The sequence below is a fragment of the Oncorhynchus mykiss genome, chromosome 12, assembly GCF_057628025.1.
Source record: "Oncorhynchus mykiss isolate SJ-2025 chromosome 12, ASM5762802v1, whole genome shotgun sequence".
Lineage (NCBI taxonomy): Eukaryota > Metazoa > Chordata > Actinopteri > Salmoniformes > Salmonidae > Oncorhynchus > Oncorhynchus mykiss.
Window position 1 is genome coordinate 22,329,025 of NC_143033.1, and position 24,266 is coordinate 22,353,290.

Below are 24,266 nucleotides of genomic sequence, written 5' to 3' on the forward strand. Positions count from 1 at the left end.
ATTTTAGTAACCACCTTGTGGGCCTGTTTATAACATAATCATGATGGATTTGACAAATATCCACTTTGTTAGATCAGCTTTTTGAATGTGCGACCCATCATCCCCCACGGTCTGCGTCCTATGTATGGTTGTTTTCTTCAGTGTGTGAATCTCCTATGATGTGCATTGCTTATTTTACAGGCCAAATTTCACATTTATTTCCTTAATATGTAAAATGACTGCCTTGTTTGAATGTTTAGCCAAATAGTTTTTATTTTCAGCACATACTGGGGGAAAAGCCCACCAATTCCCATACATTGAAAGTCATAATGTAAATGTGACATGTAAACCGAGACAAAATGTAACATGGCAGCTTCCACTCAAGCTCTAATTGGAGTAGATGAATGTCTCCAAAACAATATCATTTCTTCTTTATCAGCATATCCAATACAGATGGCGCTTTGCGTTTTTTACCTTCAAAAAGCAAGAGAAAGAGTTAGTCCATTTCTATAAATTCAAACCATAGCAAATAGGGGTGTGATGTTTTAAATGAATTTGGGATTGTCAACGTTTTGATTTTTTTGTGTGCAAATAATGCTACAACAATACTGTAAATAGAAGATGACATGCATCTTTCTAATTATTTGCCACTGATAAAGCGCTCCACACCTCATTGTCATTATTAGTTGGGAAAATGGCAGTGAGACATGAAAGCGACAGCAGCTAAGTCCTGTATGGTGATGAAATGGACACTGAGGGGGAATTGAGCTACAGTAGCAGTACTGGTGCAATGGTGAAAGGGAGGCACTGAGACCCATGCCGTTGCTGGCAGCAGTGGGATAAGGGACAGAGTGAAAAAAAATCAATGGTAGAGGATGTCTACTTCAATACCCTAATGGCATATCTAGAACCAGACCAAGATGCCATGTCGAAAAACCACCACGGACCTGATGGAGAAATTGACAACGATTGCTCTCAAACACCATTGTTGGACGTCTATGAACACTCTGCAACGAGTCATCATATTGATGAGAAGTGTGACATGAAGTCCCATGGACTGAGAACATGGAGGAGAGGCACAAATAGAACCTAAAACTGCATTTATACCATCATTACTGAGTGAATGGGGGACAGCAGTAAGGGGAGTGCCGTTGGGTAGGTAGCCAGGACTGCGTTTAGATTATTTATTTGTTTTAATTTATGAAACGCTTTAATGATAAATGGCAGTTTAAACGCTAACAAAATGTGTACATTTGTCACATCCCTAATTGCAAAAAAATGAGCTCCAATGAATCATTCCATCAAGGATATAGCAGTACATGTTTATTAGGACAAGGAACAGCTAATCTGCAGTCCCTGTCCTAAATACCGACAATTAATCCTTTCATCAACAGTAACGTTAGTTGTCAGTACTAGTGATTAAGTAGTAATTTGTAAGGCATTCAGGGTGATATTCTGACTTGGTCCATGTGAACAACTTGGACTTTCGCATATCATTTATTGATATCAATGGGAGATTTGCATGCAAGTTTGAGCATGCAGATCCAAAGTCAGAATATGGAGCTCTGTGTTATCCTATACTATGGTTAAGGTTAGGGGAAGCTGATCCTATAGCTGTACCTAGGGGAAACAAACCTTTCTCCTTGCTGGGTGACTCATCACTGGAATGTGGGGATCTCTTTGCGTAGGCTGCCTTCATCCTCTGGATGTTCTTCTTGCTGATCACCTCGTGCTCCACTATGGGCCGCGGGTAGTCCTTACCTACGATGCACCCTGCTGCCTCCTGGATGCTGCGGGGAGCCTTCCACGGTTCGTAGATGTACTGAGCTGGGTACTTCTTCAAGTGGGGCAGGTATTTCCTACAACACAGATGATTGTGATTGGTTAGAACTTGAAGGGGGGGGGGGGGGGGGGTGCCCTTCTTACAATGCACAGGTTCATGATTGGTTGTGGTTAATCATCAATTAACATATCATAAATCGCACTCACAGCTTTCCAATCATTTTTTTAAATGTATGGTCTGTTTACATATTTTAGGGTTAAGGTTGGAATAAATGGGTATAACCTGTAAATTATGTATAATGACTTTTAGGGTGACTATAATTCCATTACACTTTGATAAATAAAAAGGCATGTGATGTTTCTGCATAAGTAAAAGCAGGAAATGTATCATCTATGCCTTTACTCTCATTCATTCCAATTAGACTGGTTTTGGATTTCTCCCTGACCAAGGTGGCTGCCATTTTTGCCCCATTATAGAACTGAGAGCTTATGACAGCCCCTTTTATTAATTGAAAAATATCTTACCAGTTTAGGATTCAGATTAGAGGTTGGCCGATTAATTAGGGCCGGTTTTGAGTTTTCATAATCGGCATTTTTGGACACCGATCATGGACATTGCAGGCTGACTGCCTGTTATGCGAGTGCAGCAAGGAGCCAGCTAGCATTAAACGTGTCTTATAAAAAACAATCTTAACATAATCACTAGTTAACTACACATGGTTGATATCACTAGTTTATCTAGCTTGTCCTGTGTTGCATATAATCGATGTGGTGCCTGTTAATTTATCATTGAATCACAGCTTACTTCACCAAACGGGTGATTTAACAAGCTCATTTGCGAAAAAAGCACTGTCGTTGCGCCAATGTGTACTTAACCATAAACACCTTTCTTAAAATCAATAGACAAGTATATATTTTTAAACCTGCATATTTAGTTAATATTGCCTGCTAACATGAATTTATTTTAACTAGGGAAATTGTCAATTGTCTTGCAATCTGTTCGACAGAGTCAGGGTATATGCAGCAGTTTGGGGCCGCCTGGCTCGTAGCAAAACAATTGGATGCTATGGTATTACAAGGTAATAAATCTAACATTCTGGCTTTGGTAAGGGTTAATGTTCTTACTTGATGTAGTCTCCGTTTTTGTCAGTTTTCTTCCCAAAGACGATGGGCGAGTAGACCCTGAAGAACTGGTGAAAGAAAGTACTAGCAGAGAGCCACTGCCAGTTCCCAGCATTCAGGGACCAGTCTCCATCCAATAAGAGTTCCTCAAATACCTGTGAGGCAAACAAGGTCCAATGAGAATCAACTCAATAATACAGTGGTCAGAACTAAATTCATCTAAATATTCTGAAATGGTGTCAAAACCTTGTATCAGGCCTATTGATGCCAACATTTTCAGATCAATGCATTCAAAAGAGGATGAGAGACAGACTCTACTTTCAAGTATTGAGTTGCTCCTCTAATCTCAGCATTTAGCCTCATTCTTACCAAACATTACCATTTTGATTTGGTTATTGTGCTTTTCATTAGACTTATGAGGAATGGTTGAGCATATATAGGGATTATGCCCCAAATGGCACCATATACCCTACATAGTGCACTATTGACCAGGGCCCTGGTCAAAAGTAGTGCACTATTTACATTTTAGTAATTTAGCAGACGCTCTTATCCAAAGCAATTTACAGAAGCAATTAGGGTTAAGTGCCTTGCTCAAGGGCACATCAGATTTGTCACCTAGTCAGCTCGGGGATTTGAACCAGCAACCACTCAGTTACTGGCCCAACGCTCTTAACCGCTAGGCAAGGGAATAGGAGACTACTTAATTTATGGCAACATCTGAAAATGGTTGTCTAACAATGATCAACAACCAACTTGACAGAGCTTGAACATTTTCTTTTTTTTAAAGAATAATGTGCAAATGTTGCACAATTCATACCCAAAGTCGAGGGGTATGAATACTTTTTGAAGGCACTGTATCTGAGGTATGGTGAACTTGGGTGTCGATATTTATGTGTAAATCTGGCTTTAACAGCCCGTGCTTACCCAGCCACTGCTGTCACTGAATTGCACCTAATAGCCTACAGTAAGTTTCAAACTCTACAAAACAGGTCTGCCAAATAACTGTTGAATTATCAATTGAAAGTTAAAACCATTTGAGACACACACTGGTAACATGTTGCTTGGCAGTAAAAACTACAGTTACAGCTTTCAGACGGCAGTGTGAACTTTAAAACCAATTATTAAAAGGTTTTCTATATTAAGATTTCACTGTAATAACCTTGTCCTTACAGAGCATAACAAAGAGAGCGTACTTGAATTGGATGGTTGTGCTGAGATTAATGGATGGGGCAGGAGCCAGGTTTAAAAATCGATCCTCTATGGAGCAGGACTAATCGCGTCACGTTATTCCATTAAACCATTCAACTCGGTACGAGACACGAGAGAGAAAAGTCCCTCACCTTGAAAAGTTGGAGTGGTAGTACTAACACGTAACAGACTAGGCACAAATCGGCTCTCTTAGTGAGACAGGATAACTTCTGCAAGGTTTCATGTTCTGAATTATAATGTAAGCAATGCATGATTGTTAAAGCTCTTGTTTGAGCAGAACATCTGACGACATGGCCATCAGGCCCTAACTGTAGATACACTTCGGTTTCACAAAGGTTCTTAGACTGTACAGTACATATGCCTATTCACTGTGTTTTTTTTCTTCTATGCAAATTAGACTCCAGAAGAGAGAAATGCTGTATTTCATAGATTGACAAATGATACCATCTAACTCATTATTGGAATAATTATTTGCGGTACACTAATGTGTTTTCAACAACCACAGTGGGCAATATGCTCAATATTTCATATGGCCTACATCATTTCAGACCAAGTGTCCTACAGTAACGATGAATTAATTAAAGATGGATGAAGAATGTGTTGCCCCTGGTGATACATTTCAATTAACAGTAGCTGGATATGTATGACACTTACTGCAGTGCCAGGCCATATTCATGTCATCCAAACAGGAAGTGAATGATTATATCCATGAAAAATAATATTATTTAAAGATGGAATGGATGTGGTGGTTTCACCATTAAGGATTCCAGCTTTAATGTTCAGGTTTGACAAATATCAATGATTGGTGGGCTAGGCTGGGACATTCAACTACATCAGCCATGCTCTGCAGTGAGGACCTTGTCAATAAAGGGGTCAGACTTGTTGATCAATCTTTTTAAATGTCATTACACAACTTGAACATTGTAAATGTACTAACAGCAATAAGAGTAGATAGTATTTTTTTCTTTCTTGTGAGGTACTGTATTTGCCTCACTGAAAAGAATGTTAAATGATCAGATGTCTTGTATTTACAGCATACATAATGGGGGTTAAATTATTATTTATTGTATTGCAGTACAGTTGTGATTGCTAAAGCCATGCTAAAGAATGCAGCTAAAACCCACTTGGGGTTATATACCGTAGACGTTAATAAATAACAATAATCCATAACGGCAGGGTATGGTAGTCCATACCTTCTGGCCCTCCTCCCAGCTGATCCACAGGTCTCCTCTGGTCAGGAAGCAGGCCACGGCGTGCCGGGCCAGGTGGTGGATCCAGCCCTCTTGCCTCAGCTGGGTCATGATGGCATCGATGAAGGGGAAACCAGTCCTAGCCTGCAGAGCAACACACGCACACACTGAGTGGATTGATAAACAACAAATGTCATGCTTTACTATAGCATCAGATTAAGTGAAATTCTATTCTTCAGAGGTTTATGGTCTGGTTCCCAGACACAGATTGAACCTATTCCCCTGGACCAGGAGTAGACTTAATCTCTGACTGGAAAACTGGCCCTATGTGTTAGGAGCTCTACAGGCCTACCTCTGCCCATGCAGCCAGATACTCGGGGTTGCTGTCCCAGTCCACCTGTGTACACACCGGGTTTCCCTCCATCTTGTCAAAGTTGGGGATGCCCAGGCCGGCTGTGTAGAAGAACTCTCTCCACAGCAGCTGGCCATGCAGCGAGACGGGAGGCTTGGAGTGCTTCTTCTACAAATCCCACAAAGGTAAGATGTCAGACATTACTTTCCATTTTCCACAATATGACTTCCCATTCTTGTGCATGACCAAACTCTGCAAAACACTTACCCATCAATGGAAGTTGATTGATAGGCTTGAAGAGACTCACCCCTTGGTAGACGTCGGTTAGACTCCACCAGAAGGTGCGTACTGACAGGCAGCCAAATGTCATATAAGGGCTGAGGACGGTGGTGCTGGGGCTCAAGGAGTTTGGGGACGTCTGTGGTTTCTCAAAGCCACACACCCATTCCTGGGTGACACCAAATAACGAAAAGAAATTAAACAAGGAATTCCATTTAACCAACTCCCCCATTGACCTCAATGAATGATTTACATGAAAGTCTGGGATAAGCGTGTGAACCTTAAGTCTAAATACTGACCAATGTGTTGGAAGGAAAATGGGTTTTTCCATCTTCCACCCACTTGTCATTGCTCATGTACCAGTAATCAAGATGGCTGCCAAAAGACATGAGTACCTTTTTCTCCATGTGTTGGTCCAGTCTCAGCAGAGCCTCTTGCTCTCCACCGGGGAACAGCTCCTCAGTCAAAGACTCTGGATCCTGATACAACTTCTCTAACGTGGAGATGCCATAGTTTTCCTCATGTTTCTCTGAGCACGGAGTCTTTACATCTAGTTGAATGTGAGGAAGAAAGGCAAAAGTTAGGCCAATTCCCACAAGTGTAAAGGGTTATCTGTATAGGGCTAAAATAATGTATGTTTCTTACAGAAATCTGAAAAGAATTTGCATAAGCATGGTAGCAATTGAAAGTGAAGAGTTTGGAGATCATGGGGAAATTATTAGACCAAAGTGGATGACAACAGTTGACCTAATACAAGACTAAATCCAAACATTACACTGTTGAATTTATGAGCATTTTACATTTAATGTACTTTTTGCCACATTTGTTGATAACGAAATCTGAAATACTCTGGATACATTCAGTAACATGATAAAAATATTCCTTAAATGTGGGGTAGGTGCAACATAAAAATAATTACACAGGTTTGAGTGAGGATGAACTGATGTCCACAAGTGGCCACACACCTCTCCAAAGTGTAAACAGTTCCTAAGTCATTTCAATGCACTTTTATGACTCAAAGAAGTCTTCAACTATAAAGATGTTTTTATTTTTTAGCTCTCCTAGCTGTGCCGTTGAGGGATTAGAGCAAGTATACTTGTAGTTAACACAACCCTGTATCCCCGCTATATCACACAATTACTGTTGTTTACACAATCCAAAAACAGCCCATTATAAATTGCAATCTGGGTCAGGTGAGCATCATTTGAAAGCTTGTTCTAATGCCATCATGACTAAAAGGCTTTCACAAGGAAATTCTTAGAAACCGATCATAATTTGTGCGCATTGAAAGGAGTCGAGTGCATGTTCCGCAGCACATTTTCTTCACAAAAGACAAACAGGCTCATTCTGTTCAGAACAACCCAGGGTATTTTTTTTCTTCCTTTATTTAACTAGGCAAGTCAGTTAAGAACAAATTCTTATTTTCATTGACAGCCTAGGAACAGTGGGTTAACTGCCTTGTTCAGGGGCAGAACGACAGATTTTTACTTTGTCAGCTCGGGCATTCAACATTTCGGTTACTAGTCCAACGCTCTAACCACTAGGCTATGACACCATGTCATCTTGTAACTATACATCAAACAGTGATCATAATTGTTGACACTGTATATGACATGAGCTTTATGATATGGAAATGTGAAGTGCACATTTGGACTTGCTTGTATGACATCAAAGCGGTATTTAATATAATCCTCAAGGTCATCTTTCAAAATGCATAGAGTCTTTTTAGTTAAAGCATTTCCCTCACTCAGACAAACAAATGAGCAAATGTTGCCCAATTAGCGGGAAGGATGGGGGCAACTTCTTGCCGCTTATCAGTGCCCAAATTTGGAATTTTCAACCCTTATACACTCTTCCTCACAAAGTTAAAAGCGTTGGATTGGTTTTGGCCTAAGCATGGGCTAGAGGAAGTTTCCACCATATTTCTTACACATTTTAAATCCATGAAGGGAAGTGAACAAGTGCACGCTTAGGTTGTAAAGGTAGAGAATCGGGACATGGCAAATATATTCACATGGGAGAACCATTCCAAAAGACCTTTTGGTCTTACCCTTCATGTCATCACTGGTTGGAGCGGGGATAGGCCTTTTGGGGGGACCGATACTACTGACAAGGGTCTGCAGCCGATTGTAGGTCAGGGGAGCCTTCCCGTTGTTCTCTTCAATTATCCTACAAGAATGACAGGGCAGGGATACAGATCATTAGTGTTGCATCCAAGATAGTCTTGCAACTTGAGTGATGGTGTTCATTTTATGTATTCAGACATTTTTAAGACAGTGTCATCATGCATTTTTTTCTAAGATGTCTGTCTCCATATAAAAATAATCACATTTAATTGTATTCTTATTGTGTTTCATTAATTTCTAAGTTGGCAATAAGCTTTCTCTGCACAGAGTAAACACTCGTTAAGGATCGCTCACCTGTCTATGTTGTAGAGTGTGTGGGAGACTTTGTAGATGATTTCTACTCCGTGCTCTTCAGCTAGCCGGACCACCTCCTTGTCCCGGCGGAGGCTGAAGGGCTCTGTGTCATACTCATATGTCAACCGCGTCACCTTCCACTTCTGGAACAGCTTAGGAAAGACCTCCTCTGGCTTACCTCTCACCACAAACAGCCTGGAGAATGGAGACCCCACCAGCACGTTTTACTTCACGAACTGTAGATTTTTTTAGAAGCACACAACAATAGAATACCAGTAGGGATCCATCTGGGATCGCCACACAACAAACAGCCAAGAAGAGACACCATATCTCATTTCTTTATCCACTCCTTACATTAACTAACCAAAACAATACATGCATCTTTATTGATCCATTACCAAACAAATATTGTTTTGCTTCAACAGTACCCAGTCCCATCAACACATATCCACTAAGCAACTGAAATAGCATTAGACATCATGCTTTTGAGTTGTCCTTTTATTCATACCTAGAATTGAGTTTCCTCAGGCTGCAATCCAAGTCTTTAAGGGCTCCTATGAGGAACTTCCATCGGTTGATGCCAATTTTGACGTTGTTGGGGGCACAGGGGTCCAGAACAAACAAAGGGTAGATCTCCTTGCAGTCCCGCAATGCAGCCACAAGTGCTGGATTGTCGTGCAGTCGGAGCCCCTTGCGGAACCAGTGAATGCAAGTATGAGCCATGCCTGTTTGGTGACCTACCTTTTAAGAATAAACGAATCAAGGAGGCAGGATTGTTAGTTCAAGCTCTGCTCCAGTGGTTCCCTCTGTCCTTACATGTCTGTCAGAAGTAGTTCTAAAGTGAGGGGGAGTAGCCTAGCTGGACATTTATGGCAGTTGGTAGTCCTCTAATTCGGTTACTTTCAATGTCTTGATGGGATGTAATGGACTTCAAAAGGTAAACACTGTGTCCAGCATAGGTTACCTATCTAGGCTTTAAAATATTTTAATAAAAGTAGCCTACTGAATGTCTCTGTATGGGTTCGATTATGCCTACATAGTTTCTATTGTAAACGAATTGAGATACAATTTATCGGTTTTAACATTTCAATTTTCTCATGTAAACAAATGGCACAACAGTCCGTTTTCAAATAACTATTTTGTGCCTTTGAAACTAGTTTTAAAAACTAGACTTACCTTTATACAGTCTTGCCTGCACCAGTAGAAAATATTGACAATTTGTTTTGTAATCAATCGTAAAGAGAGTTACAAAACCCAACACAACACGTGTTACCCGTGAGCAGCCAATCAGAAGTAGGTCTAATAAATGGATGCCTGTTTCTGGCCAATAAGATCATTGAGACAGTCCGTGTTGTGTGGTGCACTGCCAAGCTGTGTAGTTGCTACTTCTCCATTAGTTAGCGCCGTTGCAGCTACATAGCAGCGAGCCATTGCAACACGAAATTGACATTGCATAAGGTGAACGAAGTGCTAAGGAAGTGCACACTTCTGGAGAAGGGTAGAAAATCGGAAGCAGACCTTATAAATGGACTCAGTGATAGGGCCTTAACTTAAGTGTTTACTGGTAAGCATCCCATGGTCATCAAAGAGCCATCCTCTGTCTAGTTCTGGGACTTTATTTTTATTTAATTTTTTTACTAACAACAAATCAATACATGAAGTACAAGTTGGAACACAAGTGTATATATAAATAATATACTAAGGACAATTGGGCTAGGGGGTACAATATCACATTACACAAGGACCTTAAGGGAATTCTAACAGCTTTTTTGTTAGTAGAGTATTTAATTGTCTTAAAATATAGTTACATTTCTTTTTGTAAGGTAAGAAAATGTGGTGTTTTGTTTGTAAATTTACATTTGTGAATATGAAATCTGGCCAAAATAATAATTTTATTAATTACATAAAATTGTTTCAGCTTATTTCTATCATAGGTAAAGAATCCAAGCAGTACATCTCTCCACAATAGTGTAAAATCTTCATAAATGTGTTCAATTATAAATCTACTGATGTCTTGACACAGTTTTCAATGCCAGAAAAATAATACAATGCCAGAAAAAGATGCAACGCCATTTCTGGGTGGTCATTACAAAAGGTACAATTTGAGTAACCTCAGCAGCAGGGAATAACAGCCTCAGCAGTCAGCTGGCTCAGGCACCAGGACAACAGGAATAAGAGGGATCAGACGAGCAGAAGCATCAGCAGTAGTGCCACATACGTCTGCTGTTTGGATGCTGTTTGATGAGAGAGCAACTGGGGATGCAGCAAAAAGGAATCCCTCAGCAGATGCCATAATGGAGGAGCCCCTCCTCCAAAGATCTGCAGATCCTCTGAGCTTGTGGAAGAACAAGGCCTCTGTCTACCCACTGCTTACTAAAGTCATGACAGGGAGACTACATAGTGGCCACATCCATTCCATCTGAGAGGGTCTTCTCAAAAACGGGACAAATAAACTGTCTGTTACATGCAATATGCTTTGTGGACTGAACCGGACAGAGGTTGCTATCCAGTTTTGTGGCCTGAACCGGACAGAGGTTGCTATCCAGTTTTGTGGCAAAACAAAGATGTGGTTGAATTTATTCTGCCAAGGTCTTACTGTCTCGGCCTTAGGCCTATATATCACTGTCGCAGGGCATATGAATTAACAGGATTTATAGAGCAACCACATTTATCACAACACAGATAGTAATATGGCTTTTTTTCTGGCTTCCTCTGTGATTTTTACCCACGCATCACTACTGCAGCAGTCTAAAAATTGAACAGAAAAGGGAATAGTCTAAAATTGGAGTGTGGGATACGTTTATAAATGATAATACATCGTTTCTTGGTGGGATGCGTTTATTGGGTAATGATGCATATGTAGGAGACCCGTTTGAGGTGTTGGAAAATGTGAAGTATGCGCTGGGAAAAGTTGTCTATCAGAGTGACCAGGCGTGGTCTTATTTTGATTAATGATATTTCTGAAGAAAAGAGGAAGATTGCAGTGGGCATCACAAGAATCCGAACAACAGAAGTATAGTGCTTTAAACAGAGCACCCATCAAAGGCGTCTTTTCAGGAGTAACGACGGATGCTCAGGTTGAATACCTGAAGAGGATTCTTGTTGTGGTTGGTGCCCGGCGTCTGACCCGCTGGGTGAATGGAGACAAATAAGTCTGTCGGCCCTGTTTTTTAAATGTTTTATAAAGAGCACCTACCTACGCAAAGATTGGTTATGTATACAGCTTTGTAAAAATGTTTAAGGATTTGGCCATGTTTTAAGTGTGTGCAGACGGACGGAGTATGCTGAAGAATGGTGTATAGATGGACGATCGATGTTGGGGATCATGTTCCTGGTGAAGGAGATTGAGGTGGCATACATTAGAGCGTTCAATCGAATGCGGATGGAATTGATAGTGTTGAGAATACAAGCGACGTTAGTGGAGATATCGTAATGGATGTAGCACAGCCTGTAGTAAATATTTTCTGACAGGCTTGGATTTTGTGGCGTTCATTGGCACAATTATAAACTGTACGGCTCCAGTCTCAAAGAAGTCAAACAACTGGACATTATTGTGGCTGCGGCAGAAACGTTTTTTAAGAAACGACTATTTAAGACTTGAAAGTGGTAGACTACTGGCGACGGAAGACGGGCCACCCTCCCATCTCAGATTCGTTTTTATTTTTTAACAGAAAGTTGTATGATTCGTTTTTTTTTTTGGTAGTTCAGTTTTTGGGTGATCCTGTTTCCATCCCGATTAGTAAAATGTGCGAACGTCAATATAACGTTACCATAGAAGTCTGTATTTAACACGATCTAGCCAGCAAACTTTGTTTCCAGGCTGACTGACCGGGTCCTATGGTACGTTTTTTTGTTGTATTTTTATATCCGGCTAACTAACGTTAACTAGTAACTGGGCGATTCGACAATTAAGATAATGTTAAAGTACACACACGACTAGATAGCTATGTAACGGTTAATCTACAGGATGTAGCTAGCTAGGCTTTTGTCTAGGGGAATTCTTGACAACCTGGAACCACAGATAGTAACGATGTAATTTAGCAAGCTAGCTAGCTAGCTGTGTAGCTAACTGTTAGCTAGCTAGCCAACCGTCTTGGTAAAACAATGGATTTGCTAGCGGAGGTCCCTAAAAAATGAGCTTTCAAGGCTAGCTAGCATTCACAAAGTCAGCTAGCCAGACCAGAGTTAGCAAGTTAGATCCAGATAAATGGCTAGATAACTATTCAGTAGCTGTAGTGTAAATATTGCTTTTTGTGTTTAACTAGTAGTTAGATTCCGCTTGCTAGCTAACGTTAACATGAAACGGCTTTGAACTTTTGATGACAAGCTAACGTTAGCAGGTTCGACTTGTCATTGGCCCCATATTATTGTTGGCTAACTATTTACCCTAGTTTAAGAACCGTGTTTGTTCTGTATTTTTTGGCTTGTTATAAACTGAGTTTCAAACAAACTAGCTAGCTAGTTATGATGGCACCCATATGTATGGGTTTTGAAGTCTAACCTGCTAGCCTGTCATCAAAAGTTCGAAATCAAATTGTATTAGTCACCTGCGCCGAATACAACAGGTGTAGTAGACCTTCCAGTGAAATGCTTACTTATGAGCCCCTAACAAACAGTGCTGTTTAAAAAAAATACGGATAAAAGTAACAAGTAATTAAAGAGCAGCAGTAAATATATATACACAGGGGGGTGCTGGTACAGAGTCAATGAGCGAGGGCACCGATTAATTTAATTAACAGTGAGGGAAAATAGTATTTGATCCCCTACTGATTTTGTACGTTTGCCCACTGACAAAGAAATTATCAGTCTAATTTATGGCATGTCAACAAAGTTATAAATTGATTTGCATTTTAATGAGGGAAATAATTATTTGACCCCTCTGCAAAACATGACTTAGTGGCAAAACCCTTGTTGGCAATCAGAGGTCAGACATATCTTGTAGTCAGCCACCAGGTTTGCACACATCTCAGGAGGGATTTTGTCCCACTCCTCTTTGCAGCTCTTCTCCAAGTCATTAAGGTTGAGAGGCTGACGTTTGGCAACTCGAACCTTCTGCTCCCTACACAGATTTTCTATGGGATTAAGGTCTGAAGACTGGCTAGGCCACTCCAGGTCCTTAATGTGCTTCTTCTTGAGCCACTCCTTTGTTGCCTTGGCCGTGTGTTTTGGGTCATTGTCATGCTGGAATACCCATCCACGACCCATTGTCAATGCCCTGGCTGAGGGAAGGAGGTTCTCACCCAATAATTGACGGTACATGGCCCCATCCATCGTCCCTTTGATGCGGTGAGGTTGTCCTGTCCCCTTAGCAGAAAAACACCCCCAAAGCATAATGTTTCCACCTCCATGTTTGACGGTGAGGATGGTGTTCTTGGGGTCATAGGCAGCATTCCTCCTCCTCCAAACACGGCGAGAGCTCCATTTTGGTCTCATCTGACCACAACACTTTCACCCAGTTGTCCTCTGAATCATTCAGATGTTAATTGGCAAACTTCAGACGGGCATGTATATGTGCTTTCTTGAGCAAGGGGACCTTGCGGGCGCTGCAGGATTTCAGTCCTTCACGGCGTAGTGTGTTACCAATTGTTTTCTTGGTGACTATGGTCCCCGCTGCCTTCAGATCATTGACAAGGTCCTCCCGTGTAGTTCTGGGCTGATTCCTCACCGTTCATGATCATTGCAACTCCACGAGGTGAGATCTTGCATGGAGCCCCAGGCCGAGGGAGATTGACAGTTCTTTTGTGTTTCTTCCATTTGTAAATAATCACACCAACTGTTGTCACCTTCTCATCAAGCTGCTTGGCGATGGTCTTGTAGCCCATTCCAGCCTTGTGTAGGTCTACAATCTTGTCCCTGACATCCTTGGAGAGCTCTTTGGTCTTGGCCATGGTGGAGAGTTTGGAATCTGATTGATTGATTGCTTCTGTGGCTCCCTTTAAGAGTGTGCTCCTAATCACAGCTCGTTACTTGTATAAAAGACACCTGGGAGCCAGAGATCTTTCTGATTGAGAGGGGGTCAAATACTTATTTCCCCTCCATTAAAATGCAAATCAATTTATAACATTTTTGACATGAGTTTTTCTGGATTTTTTTGTTCTCTCTCTCACTGTTCAAATAAACCTACCATTTAAAATTATAGACGGATCATTTCTTTGTCAGTGGGCAAACGTACAAAATCTGCAGGGGATCAAATACTTTTTTCCCTCACTGTAGGTAGATTTAATTAAAGTGACTATGCATAGATGACAACAGAGTGGTGTAGAGAGGGGAGGGGGAGGTCAATGCAAATAGTTTAGGTAGCCATTTGACTAGATGTTCAGGAGTCTTATGGTTTGGGTGTAGAAGCTGTTTAGAAGCCTCTTGGACCTAGACTTGGCGCTCCGGTACCGCTTGCCGTGTGGTAGCAGAGAGAACAGTCTATGACTAGGGTGGGAGGGAGTCTTGACAATTATTAGGGCCTTCCTCTGACACCGCCTGGTATAGAGGTCCTGGATGGCAGGAAGCTTGGACCCAGCGATGTACTGGGCCGTTCGCACTACCCTCTGTAGTGCCTTGCGGTCGGAGGCTGAGCAGTTGCCATACCAGGCAGTGATGCAACAAGTCAGGATCCTCTCGATGGTGCAGCTGTAGCACCTTTTGAGGATCTGAGGACCCGTGCCAAATCTTTTCAGTCTCCTGAGGGGGAATAGATTTTGTCGTGCCCGCTTCACGACCGTCATGGTGTGCTTTGGCAAGGCATTATGTTGGTCTGCTTAAAACATGTTGCTATTCCACACTCGGACAGGGAGAAGTTGAAAATGTCAGTGAAGACACTTGCTAGTTGGTCAGCGCATGCTCGCAGTACACGTCCTGATAATCCGTCTGGCCCTGCGGCCTTGTGAATGTTGACCTGTCTAAAGGTCTTACTCACATCGGCTCTGGAGAGCATGATCACGCTCGTGTCGTGTCACTGGGCAGCTCTCGGTTGTGCTTCCCTTTGTAGTCTGTAATGGTTTGCAGGCCCTGCCACATCCGAAGAGCGTCAGAGCCGGTGTAGTACAACTCGATCTTAGTCCTGTATTGATGCTTTGCCTGTTTAATGGTTTGTCAGAGGGCATAGCGGGATTTCTTATAAGCTTCCGGGTTAGAGTCCCGCTCCTTGAAAGCGGCAGCTCTACCCTTTAGCTCAGTGTGGATGCTGCCTGTAATCCATGGTTTCTGGTTGGGGTATGTACTGTGGGGACGACGTCATCGATGCACTTATTGATGAAGTCAATGACAGATGTAGTGTACTCCTCAATGCCATTGGAGGAATCCCAGTACATATTCCAGTCTGTGCTAGAAAAACAGTCCTGTAGCTTAGCATCTGCTTCATCTGACCACTTTTTTGTTGTTGATCTAGTCACGGGTGCTTCCTGCTTTAATTTTTGCTTGCTAACAGGATTGAGGAGAATGGAATTATGGTCAGATTTGCCAAATGGAGGGCGAGGGAGAGCTTTGTATGTGGAGTATAGGTGGTCTAGAGTTATTTTCCCTCTGGTTGCACATTTAACATGCTGGTAAAAAATTTGGTTTCCCTGCATTAAAGTCCTCGGCTACTAGGAGCACCGCCTCTGGGTGAGCGTTTTCTTGTTTACTTATGGCAGTTTCATGTTAACTAGCTAGCTAACGGAGTCTAACTACTAACGTTAGTTAAACACAGAAAGCATACTTGCAATTTATTTGGGGTGCCTGATTAATATCAGCTGTGAAGTCCATCATTGTAGCTAATGACTGTTTTGACTCACAGGAAGAGATGTCAGGAGTAAGTGCGGTGAGCTCGGCGTTGCCTGCGGCTACAACCCGTACCACCTCATTCAAGGGCTCCTGCCCCAGCTCGAAGTATGTGAAGCTGAACGTGGGCGGGGCGCTCTACTACACCACCATGCAGACACTCACCAAGCAGGACACCATGCTCAAGGCCATGTTCAGCGGTAGGATGGAGGTTCTCACAGACAGCGAAGGTATTGATGATGACATGGGTTGACTGCACCAAGGGTTTCCCAAACCTTTGTCCACTGCCAAGTCTTGGCACTTCATGTTCCTTCATGCTGCATAGGATACGATTCTCCCAAGCTAGCTGCCCTTGCATGCCTCCCATCATGTCTTCTGAGATGACGCTATATGAAGACGCACAGACTACTATCTCAAATCAAAATCAAATCAAATGTATTTATATAGCCCTTCGTACATCAGCTGATATCTCAAAGTGCTGTACAGAAACCCAGCCTAAAACCCCATCTCCACTCTGTTGTCCCTGCCACTTCTCAATGTAATGAGCCCTGTCCTCTGCTGCAGGCTGGATCCTTATTGACAGGTGTGGGAAGCACTTTGGGACCATTCTGAACTACCTGCGTGATGGTGCTGTACCTCTGCCTGAGATCCGGAGAGAGGTGGAAGAGCTCCTGGCAGAGGCCAAATATTACCTGGTGCAGGGGTTAGCTGACGAGTGCCATGCTGCCTTACAGGTATTGTGTATCACCTTAACATACTGTAAACACTTACCTGTAATTAATCTCTCTCTTGGTGTCTCTCCTTCTCTGTGTGCTTGTGTGGCCCATCATGCCATCATTGAATTATTTGTGTCCTGTTTTCCTCCATGCGTTCAGAACAAAGATATGTATGAGCCCTTCTGTAAAGTGCCCTTGGTCACTTCATCAAAGGAAGAACAGAGACTCATATCTACCTCCAACAAGGTTAAAAGAAAAATCACAATTTACATGTATGATTAGACAGACATGTCACAATATTGTATTCTGTTTGTTTCTCAACACTGACTGCCTCTGTGTCTTTTAATTTTGTATTACAGCCCACAGTCAAGCTGTTATACAACAGGAGCAACAACAAGTACTCTTACACCAGGCAAGCTAAACATTGCATATGATTGTGGGGAAAATACTTATAATGAGCACATCACTGTGTTTCTTAAATGTATGTGTGAAGGGGATTGTATCAATTATTTAACTTGTATAGCACTTTTCATTACAGAAAATAATATCAAAGTGCATAAAAAGTGAAACAAATCAACTTAAATTGATGGAGATTAAATGTTTCTATTTGGCTTTGGCTAAATGGCTGGGAGTTGAGGTACTTTGGATTGGAAAGACAGTGTAGCTCCAGCGGAGGGAGCGTCAATGTTTCTCACTGGCTGTACCAAAGACAGTCTGACAAACGGGCCCGGAGCTCTTCATCAGTGCACCACATTTGCTTCTCCGACGGTCAGATTTTTACCACCAGTAAGCCAACCAACATTATCACCACCAGTAACTATACCAGCCAACCAACATTATCACCACCAGTAACTATACCAGCCAACCAACATTATCACCACCAGTAACTATACCAGCCAACCAACATTATCACCACCAGTAACTATACCAGCCAACCAACATTATCAGTATCCTCCATAGGACCCGGTCCTCCATTGAGGAACATGTAGCACCCACCTGGGTGATGCAACAGCTGCTGAAAAGAGCACGAAAAGCCACCACATCTTGGCAGTGGTTAAGAACAGTCCCTGAGCCTCTTCTGCCATCTCTAGACACAGCATGCGGTACTTGTTGTAATTCTTCCCAACAGATGAAACAGTTAAGCCGGGCCGCATTATATGAATCCAAACAGCTAATGAAGTTAAACTTTTCATCCCAATTCTGAAAATCAGAGTCAAGACCACGAGATGTAAGTGATCAACCCCCAGAGCAGTCGTGTATAGCGATTTAAACCGATTGACAACCATACATTAACATCTGGTGTCATTACCTTTTCACAGCAACTCCGATGACAACATGCTGAAAAACATAGAGCTGTTTGACAAGCTCTCTCTGCGGTTCAACGGCCGTGTGCTCTTCATCAAGGACGTGATCGGGGATGAGATCTGCTGCTGGTCATTCTATGGGCAGGGCCGTAAGATCGCTGAGGTGTGCTGTACCTCCATAGTCTACGCCACAGAGAAGAAGCAAACCAAGGTAATTGGTTTCCCACAGCAAGAACACAGAAAATGTATGATATGAATGTTGCTTGCTCTGGCAAAAGCATAGACTAGTCTCCTGTCAGTGAGAAACCTTGTATTTGTACCTAGTGTGGTCGAAGCAGTATAGTCTTTCCTCAGGTGGAGTTCCCAGAGGCTCGTATCTATGAGGAGACACTCAACATCCTGCTGTATGAGTCTCAGGACGGGCGTGGTCCAGACAACGCTCTACTGGAGGCTACAGGGGGCGCTGCAGGCCGATCCCATCACCTGGATGAGGACGAGGAACGGGAACTCATCGAGAGGGTGCGACGCATTCACATCAAACGCCCTGATGACCGCACCCACCACCACCAGTAACTATACCAGCCAACCAACATTATCACCACCACTAACTATACCAGCCAACCAACATTATCGCCACAACTAACTATACCAGCCAACCAACATTATCGCCACCAGTAAGCCAACCAACATTATCACCACCTCTAACTATACCAGCCAACCAACATTATCACCACCAGTAAGCCAACCAACATTGTCAGTATCTGCAGTGACTTACCCATCACTGACAGAGAACAAGTGCAATCACACAATACCCACAAGTAATCTCATATCCTTGACATTGACCACAAGTGACCTCTGTGCTTCTGCATCACAGCCACTTATGAACTTTTGCCAGTCTCTAATCATGATTATAAACTGGGTGGTTCGAGCCCTGAATGCTGATTGGCTGACAGCCGTGGTATATCAAACCGTATACCACGGGTATGACAAAACATTTATTTTTACTCTAATTACGTTGGCAACCAGTTTATAATAGCAATAAAGCACATCAGGGGTTTGTGGTATATGGCCATATACCACACCTCCTCATGCCTTATTGCTTAAGTAGAGCATGGTTTGGGTGTTAGTTTGTGTGTTGTCCCAAATGGCTGTATCAGTGTTTTCTAAACCCTCCATAAGAGCTGTTCTTTTTATCAGTGGTCAAAGAAGACTTATTTGACCCCCTGTATTTCCAAATGTTTTGTATGTCTCATCTTTGTATGAATGTTGACATGTCCAGTAGGAGATCTGGTGCCTTAAATCTGTGGTCTTGTGCCTTAAGTCAACATTGCTTGGAAGTTCATGTATTGTCACAGAGTAGCTAGTTCAGGTCAATTGTATTTCAGTGATTATAGTAATACACTGTGTAACAATACCTTTTCCTACCACTTCAGTTTAGAGATGTTTTGTGAGAGAGAAAAGAAACCTGCACGCTGCTCTTGGTAGTGTGACTGTTCTTTATTAATCTTTATGTATTGTCCTCAAGGCCCTTTGTCAGAGCTTTTGTGAGTTTTTAATTTGCACCCTTATGTAGACAGTGCTCCACCCACAGCCGTTCAATGCATTGACTGGGGTTGGAGTGAAGGACAAATATATTCATTCGCTTGAATTGGTGATATGCAAACTGTATCTAGAGGCAAAATAAATGTACCTATTTAGACGAGGTGCTGGCTAGCAGAGTAGAACATTGTCTGTCCAAACGTTGGATATTAGGTTATTAAATTATTGCATCTGAGCTCCTAGAGTGTGCGGCTCTCCTTTAATTTTTCAAATATGCAAACTGCATTTTATCATGTTTTAGAAATTTGGTTCTTCTATTTTCTGTATGTTCTCATTTCATCCAGCAGAGGGTGTTGTGTACAAAGACACTGAAAGTGTGCTAAGTTGTTGAAGTTACCCCTAGATGCTGATCTTGGGTCAGTTTTGTTTTTCCCCCACTAATGGATAAGGGTTGGGAAGCTGACCCTAGATATTTGCCTAGGGGAACTTTACCCCAGAGCAATATGTTACAACCCACCCCTGAATTGTAAGTGGTGTGAATACACCCACCTTTTTATACTGTAGTCATGGATTAATGATTTTTTTTGGCATCCTAAAGAACCTTTTGAGATGCTGGATGTGTAATTAAATGGATGTTATTGCTTCCTGTTGCAAAAATTATTTGAGGGCGACGTTACAACACAACTTGTTTGGAAGACCGATGGCAAGAGATTAAACCAAGCACATCCAGACAGCAAATAATGTCACAATTTAACACAATTTTACCTGGGAAAGGATTGTCTTTTGCACTGTATTTAACATTTCTTACAATAAAGATTTTTATGAATACATTAGTTGGTTTTAATGTAAATATGGTACAGCATCTTTGTGAGAAAGTATACAAATGATGACACAGCCTATTGCTTCAAAATCAATTTTGGACTATTTTAGCCATATTGTTTATCTCTACAAAATGTAGTGAAAATATCCCAAATAATGAACCATATTTTACAAATGAGCCCTAATACAGTAATCACAACTGAGCCCATGTAGGTGATGTGTAGCTTAATAACAGGTGAAGTTTTTGACAGAGTCGAACACCCGTAATTCCTTTGGGATTTTCTCCCCAGTATGAACCATTTGTTGAGATTTCAGTTAATGTGAAGGGATTGTGAAATGGTCTTGGAGTTTTGGTAATATGTCAAACCCTTCTCATTTATGATATAAGTCCCAAGATGCCTCAAACCTTGTAGAATCAGATTATTTTCCCAGTCCGTTACTTTGATAAGTGCAAGGGATCCAGTTCAATGTTTAATCATTGGACAGGACTTTGAGTTGATTCCTGAGTAAATATAAGAGAAGTGTTCATGTCGTAGCCTACTGTTTACCAATAGTTTACAAAACATATTTGTTAATTTGAGAATTGAATGGCCACACAGTCTTTCAGTTTCATACTCGCCTCCGTCAGATGGCCATTCTTTGCTCTGTAAATCATTGGTCTCCTGGCCACTCTCGAAGTCAACAATCCCCTCTCTGCCAGGCTGGATGTCAAACTTAACACTGCAAACGACCACAACATTAAATAACATTACCTACAATTTTGGCAACAATTAGCATTTTCTTTAGACTACAGTAGTATTGAGTTGAACACTGGTCTTACCTGACCTGGACTACTTTAATACAGTGCTTTTTGTTGACCAGCAGACAACTTGGTCAAGGCCTCAAACAGGTAGCAAGCCATTCCTGTTGTATTTCACCACAGGAACACTGTACTGTGGGAAGGTATGGAGTTTACTTTAATTTGACCTTAAGGTAAAAAATAAAAAAAAGTTTAACTTTAACATAGCTTACTTAACTCCATTTGTTTACCTTGATGCGTTCTTGCCAAATCATCTGATAGGCTTTTATGTGGATCACCTGACCAGAAAAGGCAACTGGTCAAACATGCTGGTCATTGTCACCATGGCTGTATGTAAGAGGCGCACAATTGGGCACATAATTCATCAGCACAAGGTCTCCGCCTCACTTATCCTGGTGTCCACAAATGGTTTACACACATTGTGAGGGTAAGTTCTCCTTTCTTCCTTTGAATAGGGAACTGGTTAATCCCTTGATTTGTAACTGGAAATGGGGTAAGCAAACAACTGAGATGTATAGTGTGATTGAGGTGAGCCCTATAGTCAAATAGGGTACACATCTGCATTAAATGCCTTGTAGGGTAGGCTTACCTGTGATTCCTTGCACGTACTTCCGTAAAATGTGCTGGGTGTAGAGTTTCCTCGACATCTGTGAGGCCTACAAGTACAAATGTATGTAATGGGTGTACAGTATACTCATTACAGAGGAGGCTGGTGGGAGAAATTATAGGAGGACGGGCTCATTGTAATGGCTGGAAAATAAATGGAACGGAAAATCAAACCATGTGTTTGATATCGTTCCATTTATTCCATTACAATGAGCCCATCCTCCTATAGCTCCTCACACCATCCTCCTCTGACTCATACCATGACACACAGTTGTGTAAAATAAGTTTAGAGAAAGTATTAAAGCACAGTCAATTCCTTATTGAGACTCACTTCCTGCATAATAGGGGGAGGGGTTACCCAGTGTTCTTATCCAGAACTGTTTTGGGTAGATTCTCCTTGAGCTGCGTGAGGTAGGTTTGCCTGACTAACGCCAAATACTCTGTGTTGTCAACACAGGCTGGCTGATTTCTGGGCATGAAGTCCTTGATGAACCTACAAATTATGATCACAAAGTACAACTGATTTTGTGGAGTATTTGTGGTAGATGTTGACCCTTTGTCTTTTGAGATATCTTCTGATCTTTGTCTCTTAATGACCTTGACAGCCCAGGCTCTCTTCTCCCTCTCTCTCCTGGCCTTCATGCCTCTCCAGCATGTCTCAATCCTAGTAGCTAATGAGACAACAAGACAGCTGATTAAGTCATAGTCTTGTATATCATATTATGCTAGTTCTAAGAAAGTCAAAGTAGAGACCTGCTTCTCTCTGTCTCATGTAGTCTCCCTTCACGCTGTAGCCTTTGTACTTTGCCTGGATCCTTGTAGCTGTAACATGAAGTGACATGTAAAACCTGACTTCTTTCCAATTCAATGCCATTTAACAATCAAATTCCAGAATTGAGTGGCCTGTCATCTGTTGTTAGAAAAGCTAGAGCCAGTACCCACCCAGCTTATGCTTGCAGACCTCAAAGGCATCTTCGGTGGCGAACAGAGTTCTGGGGTGACGTGTGAAGATCTTGGTCCTTTTGTATCATAAATGAAAGACAAGCCAGTGAGAAACAGCCAGACTGTGTTACCAGGTGAACCCAAACCCATAATCCTGGAGACCACCTCACCTGCCCATCTTGTATTAATCAGGCTTGTAGCCCAGGTGCTTGATCAGGCACTCCACCCCCTCTGCGTCTGTATCTTTCCAGCTAGGCCAGGTGTCTGAACACAGGGGCTTGTACCTGACAGAGACAACAGGAAACACCAGAGTGTTCAACAAACTAATGCAGCTATGTATCATAGCAGTTTATGCTGGACAGAGAGCAACTGCACACTATCTACAGAACTGTGAAGTGCAGGTTGTGTTGACCTCTGCAGGAAGATCTTATATTTCCTGCAGGAAGCGAAGCCAGCCCATCTGACCCTCAGGTGCTCCATCAGCCCCAGGTACTTCACCTGGTGTCTCACCAACACGTCAAAGCGCCCTGCAGGAGGCGAGAGAGGTCACAAGGCTACAGGCATCAGGCCATGCACTATGAATGAATGCACCAAGTAACACTTTGTAGGCCATGCATGGGTCAGGTTCTGTTTGGTGTAATGGCCTCTACTGAGTATGTATGTGTGTTGGGTTTAGGCTAGTAGACTGTGGTTGGTAGTTAAGGTGATGAGGCCTCACCTGGCTCCTTGCCTTCGTTGGGCTTCATACAGCAGACGTACCAGGGCTTCTTAGACATAAGCATCTCCGTTAGGCTGCTCTTAAACTGAGTGGCCACTTGAGAAGACAGCCATGATGATAAATATAGAAACTCATGGCAAGACCGGATCACTTTGGTGGCTCGTGTTATCAGAAAGTCTCTTTTTACTGTTTCAGGTCTCTTCTTGCTGTCTGGCTCAGTGGTGGGAAAGCAGTGTTTGATGATGGCATTCTTAGACTGACGCATGACCTAGTGGAAAGGTGGAAACATCCCCCAGCTAACAAATGGATAAACATCAACGCATCGTTCAACACTACAACATTTTAACAACAATTAAGCTCAACTAAGACTCTGGCACACTTAGGCAGTGTAAAATATGCAGGATGAACGATAAAGAACGGTCTTTTCAAAACCAAGAGGCAGTAGAACAAACACTCCCATAGTCCTCCCCCTTAACAGTCATGTCAGTCTATCCCAAAGCAATGCCTAACAATCAGCTCTTCTATAGTTCACAGGTGGGCTTAACAATGAATAATATAGCAGTCGGCAGGAAGCAGATTCCTGACCGCAGCAGTGCCAGTGAGAGCCCTGGACACACCTCTTAAATGTTCCTGTACAAGAGAGGATTCTTTTTGATAATTCATGATAAATTATATGATCTGATAGAGAGATTAGGACTCACCTCTATATTGCTCTCACTGAACTCTATGACACTGAGG

General features: G+C 42.2%; 2 protein-coding genes across 5 annotated transcripts; one reads left to right on the plus strand and one right to left on the minus strand.

Moving 5' to 3' along the window:
* Positions 1 to 226: 226 nt before the first annotated feature.
* cry5 (cryptochrome circadian regulator 5) lies at positions 227 to 9,784 on the minus strand. 2 transcript variants are annotated; one of them, XM_021623024.3, is made up of 11 exons: positions 9,510 to 9,784; positions 8,842 to 9,074; positions 8,334 to 8,528; positions 7,964 to 8,082; positions 6,309 to 6,463; positions 5,942 to 6,082; positions 5,635 to 5,802; positions 5,286 to 5,426; positions 2,887 to 3,038; positions 1,615 to 1,838; positions 227 to 453 (listed from the first exon to the last, which is right to left on the minus strand). In XM_021623024.3, exons 2-11 carry the CDS (start codon positions 9,054 to 9,056, stop codon positions 401 to 403), a joined length of 1,563 nt encoding a protein of 520 aa, XP_021478699.3. In that variant the 5' UTR covers positions 9,057 to 9,074; positions 9,510 to 9,784; the 3' UTR covers positions 227 to 400. The 2 variants fall into 2 exon arrangements, with proteins under 2 accessions (XP_021478699.3, XP_021478698.3); XM_021623023.3 differs by lacking the exon at positions 227 to 453 and having other exon boundaries at positions 1,432 to 1,838; positions 9,510 to 9,626.
* Positions 9,785 to 11,226: 1,442 nt separating this feature from the next.
* On the plus strand, positions 11,227 to 20,474 carry LOC110537183 (BTB/POZ domain-containing adapter for CUL3-mediated RhoA degradation protein 3). 3 transcript variants are annotated; one of them, XM_021623025.3, is made up of 7 exons: positions 11,227 to 12,173; positions 16,102 to 16,315; positions 16,650 to 16,819; positions 16,961 to 17,047; positions 17,161 to 17,213; positions 18,121 to 18,316; positions 18,460 to 20,474. In XM_021623025.3, exons 1-7 carry the CDS (start codon positions 12,171 to 12,173, stop codon positions 18,676 to 18,678), a joined length of 942 nt encoding a protein of 313 aa, XP_021478700.1. In that variant the 5' UTR covers positions 11,227 to 12,170; the 3' UTR covers positions 18,679 to 20,474. The 3 variants fall into 3 exon arrangements, 2 of the variants coding, with proteins under 2 accessions (XP_021478700.1, XP_090048116.1); XR_016484937.1 differs by having other exon boundaries at positions 11,310 to 12,173; positions 17,161 to 18,029; XM_090191990.1 differs by lacking the exon at positions 11,227 to 12,173 and adding an exon at positions 12,191 to 15,929.
* Positions 20,475 to 24,266: the final 3,792 nt, after the last annotated feature.

Excerpts from the sequence above, each read along its gene's own strand:
- cry5 (XM_021623023.3), bottom strand. The coding sequence starts at position 9,056 with ATGGCTCATACTTGCATTCACTGGTTCCGCAAGGGGCTCCGACTGCAC. Across the intron at positions 8,529-8,841 it reads CTGAGGAAACTCAATTCTAG|GCTGTTTGTGGTGAGAGGTA; the intron begins GTATGAATAAAA and ends TCCATTCTCCAG. Across the intron at positions 1,839-2,886 it reads AAAAACGGAGACTACATCAA|GAAATACCTGCCCCACTTGA; the intron begins GTAAGAACATTA and ends TCTGTGTTGTAG.
- LOC110537183 (XM_021623025.3), top strand. Across the intron at positions 16,820-16,960 it reads AGTGCCATGCTGCCTTACAG|AACAAAGATATGTATGAGCC; the intron begins GTATTGTGTATC and ends CCATGCGTTCAG. Across the intron at positions 17,048-17,160 it reads TCATATCTACCTCCAACAAG|CCCACAGTCAAGCTGTTATA; the intron begins GTTAAAAGAAAA and ends TTTGTATTACAG.